The 24,024-nt window shown below is 38.1% G+C and overlaps 1 protein-coding gene across 2 annotated transcripts; it reads right to left on the bottom strand.

Moving 5' to 3' along the window:
• Positions 1-4,014: 4,014 nt before the first annotated feature.
• On the bottom strand, positions 4,015-22,909 carry LOC117793870. 2 transcript variants are annotated; one of them, XM_034634303.1, is made up of 5 exons: positions 22,820-22,909; positions 22,111-22,578; positions 17,986-18,143; positions 16,066-16,258; positions 4,015-5,605 (listed from the first exon to the last, which is right to left on the bottom strand). In XM_034634303.1, exons 2-5 carry the CDS (start codon positions 22,183-22,185, stop codon positions 4,214-4,216), a joined length of 1,818 nt encoding a protein of 605 aa, XP_034490194.1. In that variant the 5' UTR covers positions 22,186-22,578; positions 22,820-22,909; the 3' UTR covers positions 4,015-4,213. The 2 variants fall into 2 exon arrangements, with proteins under 2 accessions (XP_034490194.1, XP_034490192.1); XM_034634301.1 differs by lacking the exon at positions 22,820-22,909 and having other exon boundaries at positions 22,111-22,630.
• Positions 22,910-24,024: the final 1,115 nt, after the last annotated feature.

Raw genomic sequence — 24,024 nt, 5'->3', positions numbered from 1 at the left:
AACTGGAGGACCAGTTGTCTCGATGTAATGAGCTACGTCGTTATCGATGTTGGTTGCTGGGGACGCATTCGGTCGGGTGATATCGATGAAGCGTGTGAGTAGCTCAATGAATGCTCGGTTCATTCCGTTTTCGCTGTGTAAATTGATTGTAGAGACGCTGTACAGCTTTGCTTTATTCAGTTGTCCCTGTGTGCAGCTTGATGTTGTAGGATCTATGAGACGGCGACTTTTGAGATCTAGGAGTAAACCAAAATGGGTCAAAAAATCAGCTCCGATGATTGCTGATTGCACATTGGCAATTATGAATGACCAGTGAAACTTGCGGTGAAGGTTGAGATCAAACGAAAGGCTTACAGTTCCGTACGTGTCGATAACTGATTTGTTTGCTGCATACAATCTAAAGTCACTTCGTTTGTATCGCTTGTTTTTGAAAATTGATATCGGTATGAGTGATATTACTGAACCCGAATCAAATAAGAGCTTTGTGTTTGAAGAACGGTCGAAAATGTGGAGCCTGAGCTCCTTGTTGGGGCGAGCAAATGGTTCTTTGCTGTCACTGGTCGCCTGTACAGCTGACAGCTTCTTTAGTTTCCCTGTGGCGCGACCCAAGCACATGGCTGGACACAACGGCGGGCATTAACATCGAACTTCTTGTGGTAAAAACAAACTGATGGTTGTGTAGACAGAGGCTGTGAATTTTGTCGTTTTTCCACTGGTTTACCATTATTGTTGATGGCCAGCTGTTTTTGAAGAAAAGCTAGTGTGTCCTTTATATCATTAAGCTCACGTTTAACAGTATCGATGCTGTCATTTGATGTGCTTGAAGTGCGGCGAGTTACATTTGACGAGCGTGAAGTTGCCATGACAAAAGGACCATTATCATCTTCCATTAGTTCATCTGCAAGTAAAGTTTGTTCCTCGATAGAGGCTGAGCGGAGCACCTTAAGACCGCGTTGAACGTGTTGTGGCAGCAACGACAACCAACGGACTCTCAAAACATCACTAGATGCCCGTCATCCAGCAAACATCGTCATTTGGCGAAGTAATTGTGACGGCTTTTTGTCTTCGAGCGCAAGTTCAGACATACCTCTGTGTAGGTTGCGATCAGGAGTTTCAGTGAAACGTTTGATGATAAGTACTTTTAATCCTTCATATCTATTGGACTCAGGCGGTTGCATCAGAAAATCCGTAAGCTCAGACATAATGTCTACATCGAGTGCGCTTAGTAAATGATAGTAGCGTGTGTTGTCTGAGGTAACTCGATTGCATGAGAATTGTGCTTCCACTTGCAAGAACCATAGCTGCGCATTATGCTTCCAAAATGGCGGCAACTTGTATGTATTTATTGTCTGTACTGTTGACAAGTTGTCGCGCGCATTTTCGTGAGGAGTGGCGTCTAATGGCGCATTGTTACCGTTGTTGTTGTTGCCTACTATTTCACCAGAGTCCGGCGAATGAGATGCACTTCCTGAGCTTGATTGAGATCCAGGCATGTTTGCTGTTAATTCTAAGCTGCGGGGTCACCAATGTAGAAATATCGTTTCTATCTATTTTATTTATTAATCTTTACAATCATAATATTGTCGCTGATGCGTGTAACCGTGTTGGTAGCTCAAACTGAAGTAGTTGTTGTAATTACTGGTTCAGAAGAAAGCTCTCGGAACCAGTAGTTGTTTTCGGCGATGAGTTGTTGCCAGATCGGGCTGTTGCCGCGGTAACGGTAACGCCACATATATATGTGTAAGAAATCGAAAATATAAGTTATTAAAATTATTGTTTTGCAGCTTTCAGTGCTCGGCAAAGATGCAAAAGTAGTGCTGCAAAATGATCGCTTTTTCTATCATGCAATTTCATGCATAGCTATTAGCTTCTGCCCGACTTTATTGAAAATTGTGACGTCATAAGGAATTTTGCCATGCAAAAATACATATTTATATATTAACACAATTATATTTTAATCAAATTGTGTATTTGTATGTACATAAATTATACATCAACATTTTCATTGCATGATTTAGATAATATTTTTGCTTATCGCTCGATTCTTATTTGGTAAAAAAAAAAATGGGTACTATTTTGCACTGTCTTTGTGCGCGCCTTGCATACAAACGTATACATGCTGTCTCGCTCGCACGTTCGATTTGCCATGCAAATGTAATTATTGAATTAAATGTAAATTCCGAAATATCTTCTCTCTTTATGGGTCAATCGCTTTGAAATTTTCAGGGTCGTTTAATACGCATACTTCTCAACTGATTGTTCAGTTAGGGAGTGCTATGTCAAAAATTGCGCCTGTAAATCGTTTTGTGCAATTTGTGGGCGAAGGGGGCGTGGCATCCAAAATTTGAAACAAACTTGACCTGCGTATGGTATTCACAAACCTGCATTCCATTCTCTAGCACTTATAGTATCTGAGATCGACGCGTTCAAACAGACGGACAGACAGACGGACAGGGCTGGATCGACTCGGCTGTTGATCCTGATCAAGAATATATATACTTTATGATATAGTGGATATAGTGGTTTGATTAGAATCAAGTTTGGTCAGGATCTATAAGTCTAACTTAAATGCATATTCTATCAATTTGGTTAAAATATATCATAAAACAAAAAAGTTTTTTATACTAAAACCTAATTTTGAACCGATCGGTCCTATGACAACTATATGATATAGTGGTCCGATTTGAACCAACTTTGGTCAGGATATATAAAACCAAGGTAAATGCATATTGTATCAGTTTGGTTGAGAAATCTTTTAAAAAAAAGTTTTTCGTACTAAAACGTGATTTTCGACCGATTGAAAAATGTGAATATACACATTAAACAGATAATTAGGCCTGTTCCGAATCCCGAACGTTTTCAAAAAGTAAAAACGAAATTTTTTTGCCACCAGCTGATTGCCTGGCTTGTGCATATTGACATGAACCAGAGCAGTCATGAATTCAATAATAAAAACATTCAATTTTCAATTTTTCTCTTAAATCCGATTAGAATTACTTAAAACTATTTTTGAAAATTAATTTTAAATATATCGTGTTAAATATAGCATATAGAAGCTAAATTAGACTAAAATTTCGTTGTTCAAATTTTATTTATCAATTGAAGTAACTCAAGCAACTTTCGATTGCAAGAGCTAGATAAAATCAAAAAGTTTTTCGTACTAAAACTTGATTTTCGACCGATGGTAAAAAGGTAACATCTTCCAAGCCCCTCAGCCAAAATTTATGTGTCATATACTAAAAAACGCAAAATTTAATTAAAAATTTAAAAAAATTTAATAAAAATCGTTTTGTCAGAATCGCCAAAATGTAAGCTATAAAACTTTATTTCACCTGTAAAATTTTAGCTGAGTACTTAAAAAAAAAGCCTACCTAAAGGTACGCCTAAAAGCCCTCAAACACAACCTTTCCAATGATATATAGAACATATCTGTAGCTTCTATGGTGTGGAAACTGTTGAGGTTCAATTTTAGCCGGATTTAGCGTTTTCCTGCCACTAGCCGTTTTTTCAAAAAGTCGTAGAACAAACATTTCTAGATTTTTGAAAATGAATAAATCCCCATCATAACATCTAAGGTGTTTTATCGCTTTGATGCAAACAGACAAACAATTTTTTCATCTCATTTTGAGAAGTCCACTTAAAATTTCAAATTTAATTATCTTTTGCACTAGTTGTCGGATTCGGGTGATCGAGGTATCAATCGACGCGTATTTTTAATTAGAACAAAAGGCTCCAATGGCCCCATTAGCGGCAATCATTTAAATTTTTCCCCTCCCACTTACACCCCCTTATCTCATAATCCAGGTGAGTTAGAAAAAGTGTTAGTACGCCATTTTGTTAGTTTGAACTAAACCTTTTTATCGGTATATAACTCGATCTAATCGGACAGTCGTAGCAAATTGTCAATATAAGCTGTATGTATTGCTAGTCGCCTTTTGCACCCTTCGTGCTGCTTTCGTCACTAGCGCGAACTGCCGTTCGCAGTGATATTTTGTTAAAATAAAAGACAGCGTATCTTATTTTTTTTATATTTAATTTTTGTTATACAATTTAATATTTGACTCTCGAAAGCTGCTTATCAATATCTTGTTTAACAAGCAATCCATTTATGAAAATCTTGTTTTGCAAAAATGTTCGTTATTTGCAATTTGATTAAAAGCTTATATTTAGTGTTGCTTGAGATATCGCTGGAATTTTAGGGAGCCGTTGAGTATTATTCGAGTTGCTCACCGTGTGCTTCGTCGATGGCATCCTCGTCGTGCTCATTAAGTAATGGACTATCGTCGCCTAATCGGTTGGGCGGTAGTCCGCTGCCCGGCGTGGATGGTGCTGATCGGGATATCCATCCCTTACGCGCCACACGTCCACGGTTTAAAATGAAACTAGCACCGTAGACAACGCTGCTTACGGGACTCTTGAGCACACAGCGTTGGCTGGAAGGCGGCGCAATTGCGGCCATGGGAATGTACAAAGCTTTGTTAGGCGATTTGGACGCATATAATTTTTTGCTTTTGCTGGGAGCTGTTGCAGTCGACTGAAGTACTGAAGTGATTTGTTGATGTTGTTGCAGTGTGGAAGGTCGTGTTATGGGCGTGGACATAGTATGTTGAAATCGATGCTTGACTCCATCGGTAAGCAACAGCCGATCGTAGCTAACACCTGCTTGCAATTGCCGTATCTGGTTCAAAACTTCGCGCTCTTCACCTGTTGGACTTGTGGGTTGAGGAGGTGAACCTGGTGTGCCAATATTTGAGAGGCTGCTCACTCCAGACACTATGCTATTTGTTGTAGGTGCCGTCGCTGTGGCAGCTGCTTCTACTGTAGTCGTTAGTTGGCAACTATTCACTAAATTATGCAAAGGATTTGGCTGTATGCAGCCATTGCTGTAAATGACCTGCGTTGTCCCCGCAGCAAGGCTGCATAGTGAAGGCGCCTGCGTGGCCACTCCACTTGCAGCTACATCTACCGTGGTGTCGCCCAAGCCCACTGCACAGCTGTTATTTACAAAAATATCACTGAGACTGCTGGTACTATTTGCCATGTAGCGAAAATGTTGATCGCTGTGCGACTGGAGAAAACCACCGCTAACATCATTTATGTGCATTTCGTTTGCTGATTCCCCTACCGATCCATCTGACGAAAAGTGACCGCTGTGCGAAGTGTGCAGCCGTGTACTGTAATGCGCTGGGCCAGCACCAATCCCTGCAACACCGTCTAGTGCAATGGTCGCATAGTGAGTCGGGTACGCTTGGGGAGGCTGATATTCCATTTCCACCAGCTGAGATGCAGAGCGTGGTAATCCGTACTGCGGCGCTGCCAATTGCGAATTGGACGGCAGTTCTCGATGATTGACATACTGCAAGCTCAGTTCAGGGCTGGCCGCCCGGGAATAAGGTGGCGGCACCAAAGTATTGGCCTCATTAGCATTACAAATGAAACTGGAGCTAAGCGAGTCAACAGTACTGGTGGCACTCAGGGACCCTGTCGGGCGTATAATATAGTTCCGAAAATATTGCACCATCAGATAGCTGGACCCGACATTTCCCTTGCTATTTTCGCTGTTGCATGTGAAAACGAGTGGGTAGAGATCTGGCTTTGAAGTCACCTGCAAAGAAAAATATGCGTTAATATAGAGAACCTAGCTAACTCGTTCCAAATATATTTATCTTTGTTCTCTGTACATTTTCGTTAAAAATTGGCACATAAAGGTAAGCTTTGTTAAAATGGGTATAGCGAGCAGCAGGTAAGGATATATCCATCTATCTAATATAGCTGCCATAGAAAATATCGGTCGAAAGTCCACCTTCCGTACGCAAAACTTTCCATTTTCTAATATAATTCAACCAAACTCACAAATTTTGTATTCTATGTCATCTTATACATCTTCACCAATATTGGTTCTAATCGGTCCACTATATCACATAGGTACCATAGGAATAATCGGTCAAAAATCAAGATTAAGTGTGAAATATTATTAGTTAGTTATACCTACCTACCTCGCAAGTTCTGAAATTTGGTTGGAATAAGACGACTATAACATATAGCTGCCATGAGAGCTATCAATGAAATATCAACCTATACCTGAAATTTGTTTGCTTGTTCATATGCCAACAGCTTTGCCGACTTTTCAAAAAATAGTATATTAAACGAATCCTAAATAATAAAGCTATGTTAATTATAGTTTAAACTTAGTGTCGTTTTTTTCAAGTTTTCCTAGAGTTGCAAAGTCAAAATAAATCCTCAGAAACCACTGGTTTTAATTTAAGACTTTATGTATATTTATTATCTTTTAGAAAAAGTAAAGCTTTTAAAAATCGGATTTGTTATTCTCGAGAATGTGGGTGAAAAAAATCGACTTTGTGTTGCAAAGCTGACCTTGGAAAACGTAAGACGGCTTTAGTATACTTATGCTGTGTTTACATAGTGGCACGGAGAGTCTTATTTGAAAAGCCACAGTGGCACGGAGCAATGTGAACACAAATGATGCCACATAAAATTCAAGTGGCTCAAAATGAGAGTCACTTTCAATGTGAACACTGGTGTCATTCCGTGCCTCATATTTTTTGTGCCAAAGGCTGACACGGATTTGACAGACAATAGTTTGACAGCTGTTTCAGTGGAACCAGCTCGAATGAACGCTTTTTCCCGTGCCAAGCATATCAAGCAAGTTGGTTTTTTTTGGACACTTTGAAATGGAATTGGTGTACATTTTATAGTTTTTAAATTAACGTGATCTTGAAATTTATTCTCTAGAGAAGCAAAAGTAATGTTAAATGAATTTGTATAAATTGACAATGTTAATTGCACTAGCAAAAATGAAGGAATGCTAGCGAAGTTGTGTGGAATGCTCACATATATTCATTATTTGATAAATATGCATTAAATTGAGGCAGATTTGGTGGAAAATATCTAGATTTTTTTTAAAAACTTTGAGACTTGGCGGGCAATATAGTATTTGAGTTTTTTGGTTGCTTCTCCATCTGCATTTGCTTCTGTTCCTTTTGCTGTTGTTGTTGGCCATAACAAAATGCCTGTTGCTGTGGCTGCTGTAGCTGCAAATTGGGCTGCACACACCCACCGATCTCTCGCCGCCAAAATTAATTTTCCACTATAAGTGATGGGTACCGCTAGATATTATGCAAAGTAAATATCGATATGACGTTCGAAGCAATGTATCGATAAGCAAACTAAATGCGGCATTTATTTATTAACAATTTATGTTCATAATTGAACATAATATTTAAGCAGCCCTCGGAATGCGCCAGATATGCGGCAAACCACTTGAAAAGGTCACCAAGGCGTTGGATTACCACATGGGAAATGATCCTGGCGCCCAGAAATAGATAAACAAGGAATACATTAATATAACTGAATACATAATAGATAAGAAATAACTTCGTCACATAAGTCTCAATAACTCAATGAGAAGAAAAGAGTAAAGAATACTATAACACAATAGTGATCTCTGTCCTTTAGTACATACGATAACCTATAAAACCCCGTACAAATCAATAAACGAAGACAGTTCTTAAACAAACGCGTGAGTGTTTTTACTTAGGGATTGGCAAGCGTTCTTACATACTAGTTCTGACGTTGCGACTAACATCGCGACAAAGTTCAAGTACAGATTTGCATGCATATGGCCTTCGAGCAATTTAGCTTAGTGACTGCCACTTCCAGAAGATACCTTAATCGGTATCACGGAATCAAGTCTATAGATCGCACTTATGGTGCATCGTGGCAAAGTTATCTTTTAAAAAAGAAAAGGATAGACTTCGCAGCCGTGGACGTAAGGCAGCTGAGCAACGAACAAAGCGACGCACAAATAGAGCGGCGAGGGAATCAGCGCTGAGCGACGCAAAGGAAAGAGAGGCGGAAAAGTCAGAGCTGAACAACAAAAAAGGCGGCGCGGGAACCTGGCAACTATCGCAAAAAAAAAAAAAAATGCGACGTGGGAAACCTGTCCCAAAAATCGGCGGCAAGCGTTAGCAAAGTGGTAAAAATTGGGCCACAGTAACGCCAAAACGAAAACGGGCGACGCGGGAACCAGGAAACGATCGCTGAAGAAGGCAACGTGGGAATCCTGCATCGAAAATCTGCGGAAAAAAGTGGTAAAAATTTACCCACAGCAACGCAAAAACCAAAGGAAGATGCGGCTCGGGAACTAAAACTAAGCGTCGCAGAAGGAAGATCGGTGGGGGAATAAACTAACCATCGTGGAAGAAAGATGCGGCGCGGGAACTAAAACTAAGCGTCGCAGAAAAAAAACCGGTGGGGAAATTTCCAACAACAACAAAAATTTTAAATTCTTCTCAAATAACTGATAACTGATAATAATTGCTTCGTACGAATGGTGAAAAAACGTTGTAGTCTGATTTGTACAAGAAACTATTATGTCATTTAGCAGGTACTGATTACTGATTTTCATCAGAAGTAAAGAAGGCATTGCTGATTAAAAAACCTGTCGCATAAACCCAATGTTAGAATTAACGACCCTATGCTCTTGAATGACAGAGACTGCAGTTGAAATGCCTTTTCTTGCACATATTTTTGCTACTTTTATTCTTTTCTTATATACAAGCACGTTAATATGATCGGATATGATCGATTGAGTGTCCGAAATTTCAGGTTGTCCTTATTAACAAGTGTCAGAATTATTGAAAAAAAACATTAATTTTTTTTTTCCTAAAATAAGTTTATTTAAGAAAAATATTAGAAGTGCTCTTCTTGTTCACACTTCAATTTCGCGAGCGAAGCGAGCAGGGGGCGGAGCCCCCTACTTAATGATAAAGTTACGATGTCAAAAGCAAAAGCAATACCCAATTTTGTGAAGAACGCCTACCCCCGACTCGCTTTGCTCTCGAAATGGTGCGGCCAAAGTCGAGCACGCTCGATAGTAGGATACCCTGAGCCCAAACATTCAACACAAAAAGTTGATTTTCGACCGATTATTCCTATGGCAGTAATATGATATATTCAATTGATATGTACAAAATATATAGTGCATATTCTATAAGCTCAGTTATCTCAAAAAACTAAAAGCTTTTTCATACTAAAACTTTTAGTTTGGTTAAGACACCAAAATCGCTGAGATCGACGCTTTCAAACGGATGGACATGGCTCAATCGACTCGGCTGTTGATCCTGATCAACAATATATATATTTTGTGGGGTCTGGCACGTCTTCTTCTGCCTGCTACATACATTCTGCCAAACATATTATATCCTTTTTTGCCCATTTTGTCTATTAATGGACACAGGGTATAAAAATATGTAATATATTGTAATACAAACAGTTTGTCGATTTATAATATATACATTTATCGCAATTCATTTATTTCGGACGGTATCTCCTTTTAATTCAGTGATTCGCTCGCTCCACCAGAGCAGGAGCTTGCTTTAGGCTGCAAACATGGTGCGCGCTGTGACGTCAATATCGAAATGGCAAACACTAAGGAGACTTACGATGATGAAAAAAAGAATCGAAATGTGTGCGTTAAAAACATACTTCGTTTACATGACCGAATTGATCAAGGTAAAGAAAACCTTGACTCTAGAGAATTAGAATGTAGACTAGAAATGTTGGCCTCACATATAGAGAACGCGTTAAAATATCAAACTCGAGTAGAATCTTTCGATCCGGACGATGAATATAGAAGAGAGCTGGAAGAGCTCTGCATAACGACTAAAGCTCGTTTACGGTCCGTTATAAAGAGACTCAGTCCTGATATGCAGGCAGTCATTCCTGTTGCGACTATACGCACACGTCTTCCGCATCTGGCACTTCCCAAGTTTAGTGGAAAATACTCTGAGTTTAAGAATTTTATAGGCTTGTTCGAAAAACTGGTTCATAATGATAAGACAATAGAAACGATTGAGAAGTGCAATCATCTAATATCGTGCGTTACGTTCGATGATTGACACTGTGTCTGCCATATATGGCTCACTTCTCTCGATAGGTGATGATAAAAAGATTTGCAATGCAATTCTAATTCATCTTGTTATGAATAAAGTTGATCCAATGACTAGACAAAAATGGAAGGATCAACTCGATTATGCAACCATTCCAATGTGGAGTGATTGCGAAACAGCCTTGAATCTTAGATTCCAGAATCTGTCCGCTGAAGCATCAGCCAAATTATCGTCTGATAACTCTAAGACAGAGTCAAAGGCTGTTTCTAAAAACAACAATCGAAGTTCTCTTTCCTCAAAAGACGCTTGTCTCGTGATCCTGAGCTTAAGCGTATGTACTCGGAATTTATGGAAGAATATGTTTCCCTTGGCCATATGTCTGAAATAGCCACTCAAATTCCAAGTACTCCACACTATTTTATTCCGTACCAGTGTGTCCTAAGACCACAGAGCACGTCGACAAAGTAACGCGTTGTTTTTGACGCATCTTGTCGGACTTCATCTCAAGTTGCGTTGAATGATCTTCTGATGGTTGGACCGACCATTCAAGAGGAGTTGTATTCGACTCTGCTTCGATTTCGACTACACAAGTATGCTCTGACAGCTGACATCAAAAAGATGTACAGGCAAGTCATGATGCATGAAGCAGATCGAAATTTTTCGCTCATAGTGTGGCGAAAGAACCCATCAGACTCTTTGAGGCTCTTCAGGTTAAACACTGTGACATATGGCACTGCGCCAGCCCCATTTTTGGCAATACGGTGTTTAACAAAGCTGGCGTTCTGTGGTTGCCAAATGAAGATGTTTTTCAATTTAAGATAAACGATTAATTCATGGGACTTAGAGAGACAAAACGGAATATTCTCTCGGTGTCATCGCGGTTATTTGATCCGCTTGGCCTGTTAAGCCCTCTGATTGTCAAGGCAAAGATATTGCTTCAAGAACTCTGGCTGCAAAAGCTAGATTGGGATGAATCAATTCCTATGAGCTTGGATAACTCGTGGCAGCCATTGAAATCAACTTTGATCCAGTTGCAAAGAATCAAAATACCACGATATGTCTTTACAGAGCCAACTTCACCGAATGAGATACATGGCTTTGCCGACGCATTAATGCGAGCGTCGTTTCGTTGGCGCATGTGTATATATACGCATTCATACTGCAGAAGGTATCGTGTCACCTCGTTGACATCCAAGTCCAAAGTAGCCCCCCTCAAGACTAAAACTCTTCCTAGACTTGAGTTGTGCGCGGCTCACCTTCTCGCAGATCTCTGTCAACGAATCAGAAATCTCATACGGTTACCAATTGATCGGGCTGTTCTTTAGTCTGATTCTGAAGTTACACTTCATTGGACCAAGTCACATCCTTCGTCCTTGGCAACATTTGTGTCGAATCGTGTGGCTGAAATCCAAGAGTGGACAGAGAACGCTGAATGGCGCCATGTACCGACAAAGCAGAACCCAGCAGATATCGTTTCGAGAGGCTGCGATGTTGAAGAATTGCTATCGTCTATTTGGTTCGAAATGCCTTTATTTTTGAAAGAAACAAGAGATTCCTGGCCGGTTAACCAGCATCTGATTACAGACGAGATGCGTACTTTGGAAGTACGTAAAACAGCTGTCGGACTGGCAGCTATGGTAGACCGACCGGATCTCTTGGAAACTATCGATAGTTATTCATCGCATGCTAGACTGCTTAGAGTGTTCGCTTATGTCTTCCGTTTTATGAAAATATGTAGAAATAAACGACATATATTTGAAAATATCCCAACGGCAGTAGAGAGAAAAGAAGCTTTTGAGAAGATAGTTGAAAGCATCCAAAAGTTTGAGTTTAAAGATGACATAAGTAGGGTTCGAAAGGGCACGCGTGTGGGCCACAGCCTGCAGCGCCTTAATTCGTATAATTCGTATATCGCACTTTTTGTTTACTTCGCCTCCAAAGCGGTGCACTTAGTACTAGTTTTCGACTTATCCACTAAAACATTTTTAATGGCTTTTCAGAGGTTCGTCGGCCTTCGAGGAGTTCCGCAGACCGTCCATTGCGACAACGCGACGACCTTCGTAGGAGCAAGTCGCCAGTTTCGGGAGTTGCGGACCCAAATCGGGGAGGAGGCGGACGCAATTCGCGAATTCGCATCAAAAAGCGAATGCGAATTTGCGTTCATACCGCCAAAAGCTCCGCATTTCGGGAGTCTGTGGGAGGCAGGTGTGAAGTCTGCAAAGGACCTACTCCTACGGACGGTAGGCAGCCTGCTGTTGACGGCAGAAGAACTGCAGACGGCGCTGGTCGCGGTGTAGGCCGTGTTAAATTCCAGGGCAATCGGAGCGCTCAGCGACGACCCCAGCGACGGCGAGGCGTTAACTCCGGGCCACCTGCTAGTGGGAGGACCACTAGCAGCAATGCCAGCAGAGCGGGCCCCGGACCAGCAGGACCTGACCTGCTTAGATCGATGGCGAGCTGTCTCGTTGCTCAAGCAACAGTTCTGGCGGCGATGGTCCAAGGAGTATGTCCTGGGGCTCCAAACGAGGGCCAAGTGGCATCATCGCCTGCCAGACCTAAGAGTTAGAGAGCTGCTGGTCGTCGCCGAGGACAATCTGCCGCCTCAGAACTGGCTGGTCGGCAGAGTAACGGCGGCTTAGAAAGGGGAGGACGGCGTCGTTCGCGTCGCCGAAATTAGGACGAGCGCTGGAGAGGTGTTTAAAAGGCCCTAAGGCCATAAGCTAGTGCCACTGCCAGTGGGATGAGGCTACAGCGCAGTGCAACGCTTTTTTTTTGCAGTTGTAGTTAAATCATGAAGTCTAGTGTAATTTAGGTTTAGGGCGAAGCGAGAGCACAATAAAGCTTTCGTTGGTCGCTCTGAGAGCGAATTCGCCTCGCTTCGCCACCATAGTTAGAGCTAGGCTTAAGAACATTTGAAGTTTTAGTTGTGGAATTATTATATACGTACAAGCACGAATCGCTCCTGCATTTCAATTTTCGTAGATAAATAAACTTAAACCGCCACCAAATCGATTCGGTTTTTGAAAATAAATTAAATAAACTAATTTAATTTTTTGATAGTTTACATTGAATTTGATACAAAATAAAATTCTCGTTATCATTAATCGCATTCACCAGAAAACATGCTTTCTGATCAAGTATCACCAAAAATATATGCTACTGATACTTTCTGGTGAACGCTTTGATACATTTTTCTGCCAACACCTGATAGTCGAATTATCGATAATAAAAGTTATGAACAGCGCAGATAGGAAATTAAATTAAAACTATATAATTAAATAAAATAAATAATATGTACGTTGTAGACTGAACGTTCCTAGATACTATAGGCAGATCAAGTTTGTTTTTATTTTTGGATCGGACCACTATATCATATAGCTGCCATAGGAACGATACAACGAAAATGAAGTTTTTGTATGAAAAAGTTCTTTGTTTGTTGAGATATCAGAACCAAACTGATAGAATATGCATCTGGGCTTGTATTATACATCCTGCCAAATTTGGTTAAAATCGGTCCACTATATCATATAGCTGACATAGGAGCGTTACATCGAAAATGTAGTTTTAGTATAGAAAAGTTTTTTATTTGTTGAGATATCAGAACCAAACTAGTAGAATATGCATCTAGGCTGGTATTATACATCCTGACTAAGTTTGGTTAAAATCGGTCCACTATATAATATAGCTGCAATAGAGACGGTCAATCCAAAATGAAGTCTTAGTATGAGATATCTAAACCAAACTGACCAAAGAATATGCATTTAACTTCGATTTGTCCATTCTGGTCGAAGTTCGTTCAAATCGGGCGACTATATCATATAGCTGTCATAGGACCGATCGGTCAAAAAACAACTTTTAGTATGAACAAGTTTTTTGTTTTTTGAGATATCTTTTGTAAACTGTTAGAATATGCATTTAAGTTGGGTTTTTACATTCTGACCAAATTTGGTTTAATTTGGTTCCATATGTCATATAATTGCCATAGGAACAATTGGTCGAAAATCAACTTTTATAAAAGAGTACATGGGCTCAGGTTATCCTACTGTCGAGCGTGCTCGACTGTAGCCGCACCTTACCGCGAGCGAAGCGAGCCGGGGTAGGCGAGCGATGCGAGCAGGGGGCTGACCCCTTTGTTTTAATTAAAAAGAGCACTCTTTTACCTTTCTGATGATGTGTGCATTGCATATAGTTCAGTATTAAAACGATTTAAATTTACTTGCGACGAATCGCCAAATGCCGTTTTTTTACACTGCAGAATACTGCAGAATTATTATATTTTATTGAATATAATTGATTTACGTTGTAAAATTTTATATTTTTTCCCTTAAGTTCGCCAGTTTACTATTCTTACATTTTTGGCATTGTTGACATTGTTTACGTGCAATCTTTATAGTTGACACTCAATTGTTGACACGTGGACAATCGCGTAATCTACACGGTGTAGTCTACGCGCACATCACTGCACATATACAAAATAATACGTTCGCTAACTGTACCTTCGTGACCGGTACTTAAGCCATTATCAAAAAAGCAATAGAGTTAATTTATTGTGTAAATACTCAATAGAAAGCTTCATTAAACATCTTTCAAATCAAATAATCGCTTAGAATAATCCGTAATTCATCCAAAGTCCTGACTGGATTTTTATTGCTATCATTATTAACCCTCTAACGGTTAAGACCGTCCGTCTGACGGTCTTCCGTTTTTAGATTATAAATGGAAAACTAATAAATTTTTCTTTTCGGGTTTATTTACTATGTGCTAAGAATATATGATTATTTTCCGATGAACTGTTTTTTTACAGAGTTTTGTTAAACATTGAAATTGTGAAAAATACCAAATTTTATTATGAACAAATAAATTGGAATTTCAATCGCCAAAAAAAAAAAAAATATTGACTAAGTCTAGCGATTTGTGAATTAGACTGCTACTAGGTAATATTATTCTCTTATGTTTTTTTAAAAAAACAAATACAAAAATTCTCCTGAAAGTATTCTTAAAAAGCGAAAAACTGAAGACCTTCTGTAGACGGTCTTGTCGGTTTGAGCGGAAAAAAATGGCCGTTCGCTTGCATCACAAGGGAATATCGCACGCAATTTTTGGTGATGTCTTTTGCTATTTTTGCTTCTAAAGATTTTTTGAGTCGATAATCACTAATATAACTATAAAAATGCAATTTTCTTAAACTTAAGTGTCTATTATTTATAAAATATATTTATTTATAAGCAATTTTAAATGAACAATTGTTTGAGTTGATAGATTCTGTAGAAGCGATGATAAGTTTAGCAGTTATAATAGTGATAGGACTCCAATTATGTTGTCGACAACATTCAATCTAGAAACCCAGACTATTCCGAAACCATTAGAAAATTGGAAAATTATTGAAAATGATAATTCCGATGCATTTCTTGGAGATTTAAGCCTCTCATTCAATTCTTCCCAAGACACTCAGGCAACAGTTTCACTTAAAGTGTTGGTCCTATATCCATCGATATAGAATAACTATCCTCATCAACAACTGCATGCTTCAAGTCTTTCCAAAGCATTTGGTCTTCGTTGGCCATACTTATACCAACTAGTCCTCAAATCCAGTCTACTTCCCGCAGAGTTCTGCTCCAAGATTCAAGGAGTTTTCATAAATTCGGTATTGTGGAAAGATAACAAGTCCGTTAGGCTGGCATCTAAATATATATGTCAGGATATCACCACTTCTCAGAGCCAATCATTATGAGGAAAGAGCTTAACTATACTATAATGCAGAAGCTATATATAAAAATCAGTTGCCTCAAAATAAATGAGGAATACAATATTCACATTGGAAGGAGTCCCTTGGATGGACGGCCTAATGGGCAGTTACAATCCAAGGACGAAGAGCAGAAACATAAAGAAAGTAATTCTACTATATGATGAGTGTCTTTTCTATAATTTCGTGAATATGAATGCCACTAATGAAAACATATAATACAAGTGGGTTCTTGCATACAAAATTTCCGACTCAAGCTTCGTTCGTACATATGATTAGACAATATGTTGCTAACAGAAAAAATAAACTATAAAATTAATTTAAAAAAGTTAAGTTATGATAAGTTTTCTTTCTGGCTTATATTGTCAGAAGTCGGACTATTGAATGACAAAATTGCCTTTGAAAACTCACCTCCGTGTAGGGTGGCGGCGGATGATGAAACGAGTTGCAGCGACTGTATTGCGGTGGGGCATAGCACGAGCCTGCCGAATCTCCCTCGGACTGTGTATGATGTTCCGTAAAGCCCCATCCACATAGTGTGCGTCGCTTCTTCCACAGCGAGTAAGCACAGAGTATGGCTAAGATAACGGCCACTACCACGCACCTAAGTAGGAAGAAATATATCACAATGTTGATTGAGGTGGTAGTATGATCTAAGAAGCGGTATTTCTTTCGTTAACTGTTCTGTTTGCAGCTGTCGCGTCTGTATAAAAAAGCCCATGAAACGAACTGGAGAAGACAAAGACACAGTATTTACAGTTACGCCTTGCTGCGTTAAAAATCGAATGCCAACTAAATGAAATGGTTGTTTGGTTGGTTGCTTGGCTTTTTGGCGACATGACTTTTGATTGTGCGCCCGGCAAGTCAAAGGAGAATGGTAGTTGGGTAACAACTGACACTATCCAAGGGCGGAGGCAGGGAGGGGGGGAGGGGGGCAGGGGGAAATTTGCCCTCCTATACTCATGCCTAACAAACTTTTAACTTCCTAAATCCACTCAGGGCTGGTTTTTAATGTTTCCTTACATTTTATCAAAGAGATCAATTTAAATTTTACATTAATTTCTATACATTTTACGTCAAAATATCTATGATATAGTTATCAAACCTCTTAACTAGACATTGAATACCGGCCATCAAAGGTGTTTAGCTTCACATCAGATAACAAAAAAAACAAAAAAAATTTCAAACTTAGTGCTTGAAAAATTTTGAGTATATATATCAGCTGTGGTACTATTCATAAAAGATACAGAAAATATTAAAAGCACTTTTAATTATTGAAGTATTTGGTAAAGAAAAAGTTTTAAATTTGCTTTACAGGTGTGTTCCAGAAAGCTGTAGAGATTTTGAAGGAAAATGTTTTTGAAAACAACCGTATGAAATGTTGGTGTTCCTAAAATGTTGGAGATTTAGTATTTTCGAACATATTTTTTTTGCATTCTTATTCAATTTAAAGATATTTTAGTTCCATTTAATAAATATTTAATTTTGTCAATTCTCTCAAATTTATTTTAGACAATTGAAAGCAATGATTTCTTATTTTCAGGAACACCAACAATTGCTTTTCGCTCTTATAAATTTGTAGAACACACCTGATAGGCAATTTTGTTTTATTTAAAAATCAATTTTATTTTTTTCAATAATTTTGGGGCATAGAATATAGTTGTTTCTATGCTTTTTTATAGAACATTTTTATAACATGCCTGAATGCTCTTTTAAGATTATGTATGGTGAGTGCGCACATAAAACTACTCTCCGAAAAAGTCTTAACTTATATAGTTTTGCGAAAAATTCACGACTACTAATAACTAATGATGGTTGAAATTTTAAATTATTTTATGGCAGTCGACTTCGGTGACTTTGGAAATACATATTGTATATCAAAAATATGAAATCACTGACATTTTGTAAGCTCCGAAATTTTCAAATTCTTAAAAAAAAATCTCTAGAGATTTTTGGTATGTGGATATACAATGAAAAAATTTTTTTTTGGCCCCCCGTAAGCACAAAGCTGTCTACGCTCTTGACACTATCTCATTAGTTGGCAATGTCATTTGGTTCTCTCTGTGTCTGTCTGGGGACAACGGGCAAACTTGCATAAGGTCACGGCTTAAGTTGACGCAACTCTGTCAGGGACCACCTTTGCTGCCAATAATAATAATCATATTCGTACTCATACTTTAGTGTCTACTATGCCATTTAGTGTCAATCAGTCCAGGCTGGACAACCTTGAGCTCCCTGCAGAGCCAATTGTCATTGCGGACTCTGAGTATGAGTACAACCATGATAACGCTGTCGCTAACGAAATCTTATAGAAAATATAGGCAGACTTACCAAAAGAACCAGTGGCTGATGAAGAACAAGTTTAGTACATGCTCTGATGGCGGAGTTAGCTCCCGTGGCCCGCCTTGATACGGTGGACAGCAGCCCTGGGTGCAACATTCACGTGGCAGAGAACAGATGTGTCCACCCTCACAGAATCGCGCCGTTACCTGCAAAATAAGTAAGTGAAGAAAGAGCAGAAAATGTAAACGTATTACTTAGCCTTTTTTCAGGCCAAGCCATTAGTTAAGTTTATTCTATGAATTCTAATGGATATCAATCAGGGACCATAACTCTTATAAGTTTTAAAAAAAAAAAATTGCAACTTACGAAATTATTTCTAAGCTTTTATTTAAAAGTTACGATATAACACTTATTTTTAATTTTTATTAAAAAAGTAAAAAATAATAATTAAATAACAAATTTTATTTAAAAGTTGAAAAATAACACTTATTCTTCATTTTTTCAATAAAAATTAAAATAAGTGTTATTTTTTGATTTGTATTTTAAATGTCACAAATAAGAGTTATTCAATAACTTTTAAGTATAAATCAAAAAAAAAGTTCAGTTGAATGTCTTTTGAGCCAATTGGTGGGTTACAAAAATTTAAAGATATTCTCATTATATTTGTGCCAATCGGACTTGGTGCTTTATGCTGAAGCCCAGAATATATAGAATATTTTTACATTTTTATAAACACACCAATTGGTTTAAAAGACATTAAGCCGAACTTTTTTTGATCGGACCACTATATCATATAGCTGCCATAGGAACAATACATCGAAAATTAAGTTTTTAGTATGAACAATTTTTTTGTTTGTTGAGATATCAGAACCAAACTAATAGAACATGCATCTGGGCTGGTATTATACATCCTGACAAAATTTGGTTGAAATCGGTCAACATTATCATATATCTGCCACAGGAACGATACATCGAAAATCAAGTTTTAGTATGAAAAAGTTTTTTGTTTTTTAAGATATCCTAACTGATAGAATATGCATTAATGGAACAATTGGTCGAAATCGGTCCTACTGTCGAGCGTGCTCAACTGTAGCCGCACCTCACCGCGAGCGAAGCGAGCAGGGGACGGAGCCCCCTTGTTCTCTTTGCGGTCTGTTCACTAACATAACCGAAAAATGCATACACACTCGCTCTCTCTAAACAGAACACTTCGTTTGTTTTTGTTTCGGTTTTCGGTTGAGGGTTCTCGGGTGAGCTATGCGTGTTTCACTCTTTCAATAACAACTTAGAGAGAGAGACTCTGTTGATCGCTCGCACATTGAGAGTCAGAAGATGATCGAAAAAATTAAATGCTCAGCGCAAACTTTAATTTTTTTTGTTCACTCTGCCTTATTTTTAACGTTTGCGTGAAACTCTTGGGAAAAATTGTTAACCTGAAAATTATTTTCAAATTAAAATGTGCATCAAATTAAAAAAATTGATGCACATTTTTATTTTGTTCACGGCCCATATTTCCCGAATTACCGAACGCTTTTAAATCAGAAAGCCAAGTCACAAGCAAAAAAAGACATCTCACTCACAAAAACGCATACAAACGCAAAAGACTTTTATTTTCTTCGCTCGCATCGAAACGGTCAGCAAATTCCCCGCATAAAGGAGAAACAACAATTTCGGTTATTCGTTGAGTGCAAACCGTTTAGCTTAAGAGACGAAGTGAACGGTTCCTTTCTATCTTTTTGCTCAAAGACTTATTTACGGACAACAAAGAATGGTCAGTTGCTATTTGCGAGCTCTGCCCTAGATATACCTAATTTTATCCTTATTTAACCCAAATTGTCACTAAATTGTGTTCTACAAGGTGCGGCAAAAGTAATTACTCTTTTGGAAATCGATATAACTTTTGCAATTGGTGCCAAATGTTTATTCGGTCTTGACATTTGTGAAGCAAACAAACGCAGAACACAAATAGACAAGCCATGAAACGGTTCACTCTACAAGAACGCTTTAGCCACACCCGAAATTCTAATGGAACCATTCCCAGGTCGCTTAATCTCTCGTTTTGGTGACTTGCACTGGCCGGGCAGATCACCGAATTTAACCGTTCCAGACTTCTTTTTATGGGTTTTCTTTTAAAGTCGCGGCTTTACCTCAGACTCTTGAATCCCTTATGGAGGAATGCGAGAACCTGTCGCCCGATGTTCTGGCAAGAGTGATGTAAAATGCCAATAAAACGGTCTCTTATGTTCATCACAAATAGTGTGAGACCTGATACTGAACGTTTATTACGAACGATGAAAGGAGATTTTCACAAACATATTAGGCTGATTTAATAAAATGGTATCATGCTATTTAGCCGTTACTGATTACTGATCCATCACAAGTAAAGGTGCGATTACTGATCGAAAAATCTGCTAAATGCCCCCAATACCTTTCGAACAGCATATAACTCCATATAATCGGACAGTCGTAGAAAATTTTGGGTTCTTCCTGTATATATTGCTAGTGCACCCTTCGTGCTGCTTTCGTCACTATCGCGGACTGTCGTCTTCATTGATAACTTTTAAGCTAATGTGATCTTGAAATTGATTCCCTAGAGATCTAAAAAGGTGATATTGGATGAATATTTCATAATTGCCAATATTAATTAGACTCACATGAAAGAAGAGATACTAGCGAAGTTAAGTGGAAAGCTGAGAAACCATTATCTAGAAAATATTCATTATATGAAAGAAAAAGCGCCAATTGTTTGCTTTTATTATTTTGGTGAACTTTCTTATTGCGCACGATCTTGTTCAATTTTCACACATTTCACATTGAAGGCAGCCATTTGGGTTTGACACAGCGCTGTAGAGCACACTTTACATGACGCCAATGTGAACATTTTGACTGGTGTCCCAAGCTGACAGAAACTGCTAGGACTATGATGCCGCAATGTGGCTCAATATAAGCCCACCATTAATAAACCGTTTTTGAATGTACAGCTGTATTTGAAAAACTAGAGCTTTAAAATGGTAGATTTGAAATCAGCGACCTCAAATTAGTAAACAACTGGCATAACATTCCATTCAAAAAAAAAATATTTAATTTTATCCCTTGTGTAATCTATATACATATATAACTAGGAGGCTCCGCCACCTGCTCGCTTCGCTCTCGAAATTGAAACGTGATAAAGTGGAGCAGTTCTTATAAGTTTCTTGAATGAGCGCGTAAAAGACGCAAATATAAATTACTGTTCTACTTCAATAATCGGAACATTATCACAATTATTATCACTTATCAGTTATTTGAGAAGAATTTAAAATTTTGAGTTGTGGAAAATATCCTGCTGAATGTAATAAGTAGCAACAAATTTATATAATATAATATTTCGTGAAAGAGAAAAGAATAATTATATTCAGATTGGGCAGAAAAATTTGAGACTTGGCTTCCAAAAGCGAATCCGCGAGTTTGGTTGAGATAGCTTAAAAACAGAACAGTTTTTCATACCAAAGCTTAATATGATATTTAGACCAAATTGTTAAATATCGTAAAATTTATAAGAATGTAAATAAAATGAAATTAATAAATAAAAATAATATCTTTCTCGGTCTGAGCTCGAACGACACCATCCTCTTCACTACCTAAGTACTTAGCCCGCTGCAAACAACAATAAAAATGCAGAATGTAGCAACAGATTAGATATGATTTTAAAAAATACGAATAACAGTAAAATTAAAAAAAAAGGAATATTTGCCTAGGCTGAACCGGCAGATCTTGAACCCGTGAAGCCTTGCGCTTGAGTCTAACAGACCATCCTCTGCACTACTTTGCCACTGAATACCCCGCTTGACCAAACTATACTACATAAAAACTTAAAATACATGCGAACTTTGAACTTCATTTTGACGCACTTACAGGTCGAATTTGACAAAACGAATTTCAAACTCGTATCTTGAACCTTTTTTGCCTGTACGATGATATATGGATGAGTGAATGAGTGTACTGGACAAAGAATTTTATATGTATAGATTACATTAAATATTGTCACAAAATTGGATATCAGAAATTTTGGGGCATGGAAATGCTTCCGTCACTTAACTTTTACCTCGTAAAGGGGTTTTTTTTTTAAAAAAGATAATCAATATGTAGTTGCTAACCCTTATTGTTTAGTGTAAGTCAGGTAATCGTACTTACATGAACGGGCATTAACAGCAGCAGATGGAGAAGTAAAGGAAATAACTGTGGCATCGTCGAAGTAAGCAGCCGCATGGTGGTAGTAATGTTTTTCTCAAATGGTCTCCTTGGGGTGCTTTGCTGTCCTTGGGGGTGTTAAGTCAAATTCTGCAGCCTTTGTCGTTTGTTGTCTGATTTAATCTTCTGTTTCGATTTTCCTTTCTTTTTTGTGTATTTTTCCTGCGTTGTTTGTGCTGTTTCTTGACTTGATGATGTTGTTGCTGTCTCGTAACACACACGCGCAACACACACCCACACGCACAAGCAGACAGGATAACGCTCACACACTGCTACATGGCAATTCGTTTTATTCTGTCCTTAAGAGTAAATGCAATTTTTTCCAGCGTAAAATGTGTCATCGGACGAATTGCCTCTTTATTTTTGTTTGTTTTTTTCTTGTTGTAGTCGCTTCTGTTCCTATTATGTCAACTAAATTGAATAATTGTACGAGCATTATCATTTGTAAATTTAAACAGCAACTTTTGTTTATGTGTCCCTGTGTGTGTTTGTGAGTAAACATGTATATGACAACATAATGGCACACATACTTAAAATAAAAGCAAGCATTACATAAAAACTTTTTTATTCTTAGCTCTTTTTTTTAGCCAATTGCTACTCCTTAAGCACCAACACACAGAGACACCGTTGTATGTTGAGCGAATTGGTTTACTTGCTATTTTTGTTACACAGCTTATTTCAGCTTTTTCTTTAGTCAGCCAGATAACCAGAAAATGCAAAAAAAAAATTGTTGCTTTATAATTCAGAAAGTACAAGGTAACGAGTTGATATCACGCAGAAGCATGGATTCAAACACGGCTACAACAACAATGTAATTATTGAAAGCGACAACGGAGTCGCAGACGAAGTGCGATTTGTAATTGTAGTCCGACTTTTTTTTTCAAAATCGAGAATTCACTGTCAACAATCAAACGTCAAGCGTGGAAGGCCCCCAGCAACAACTGAAAATTGCAAAATAAAAAAAAATTGAAGTAGTGAATGTCAAAATAGCTTTACGCCTGCTGGCAAGCTTTCCTTCAAATTACCAAGGAACAACCCTTACAGCTGACAAAAGCTTTCGTTGAGCTTTTAAAGCTATCAGTAAATGAATCCATCGATTTGTTTACATGTGAACACAGTCAAGCTTTCAAATCTTGATCCAATATCTGTTACAATGAAAAAAAAAAGATTTAAATTTTGCAACCCTTGAAATCGAAAACAAGCATTACCAGAAGTTCGTTTTTATTATTACGTATATAAGGGTGGATCAAAACTTACACAGTTTTAAAAAATAGTAAATCGATTAAGACCAATATATTCAAATGAGTGTATGCCAGCGACAGGCTGGCTCACTGATTTTAACCCATTAGCATTCCAAAAATTCTGTAAGTCCGCTGTTAACAGTCGGTAGCATTTAAAAAAAAAAAAAATTTGGGTGAAATAAACAATGATATTAACTAAAATAAAACCTTTCTAAAATTTTGCGAATTTTGTGATAATATATCAAGTACTAGGGGGCTCCGCTCGATAACTCCCAGCTCGCTTCGCTCGCGAAATTGTAGCGTGAAGGAGGAGCTCTTCTAATATTTATCTTAAATAAACTTTTTGTTTATTGCAAAAATAAATAGCTTGACAATTTAAATATTTCGGACTTGTTAATTCGGACAACCTGATATTTCGGACACTCAATTTTGTTCTATAAAAATTCTGTAACCCGAAAAACACACAAACTTGTCTCGAATTCCGAACGTTTTCAAAAAATAAAAACGAAACGAAAACAACGTTTTACTATTTGCTGTTCCCGGTTTCGAAAACGTTTCGATAGCAGTAAGTCATCGACCGTATCAGCTGTTTTAGCCAATAAAGAAGTAGAAATAG

The sequence above is a fragment of the Drosophila innubila genome, chromosome X (assembly GCF_004354385.1).
Source record: "Drosophila innubila isolate TH190305 chromosome X, UK_Dinn_1.0, whole genome shotgun sequence".
Classification (NCBI taxonomy): domain Eukaryota; kingdom Metazoa; phylum Arthropoda; class Insecta; order Diptera; family Drosophilidae; genus Drosophila; species Drosophila innubila.
This window is presented reverse-complemented; position numbering and strand designations above follow the sequence as displayed.

Bases quoted from the DNA above. Each gene is read 5' to 3' on its own strand.
- LOC117793870 (XM_034634303.1), bottom strand. From the start codon at position 22,185: ATGCGGCTGCTTACTTCGACGATGCCACAGTTATTTCCTTTACTTCTC. The intron at 18,144-22,110 runs GTAAGTACGATT...CTTATTTTGCAG, and splicing joins TGCTGTTAATGCCCGTTCAT to GTAACGGCGCGATTCTGTGA. The intron at 16,259-17,985 runs GTAAGTCTGCCT...CTTCCTACTTAG, and splicing joins ATCAGCCACTGGTTCTTTTG to GTGCGTGGTAGTGGCCGTTA.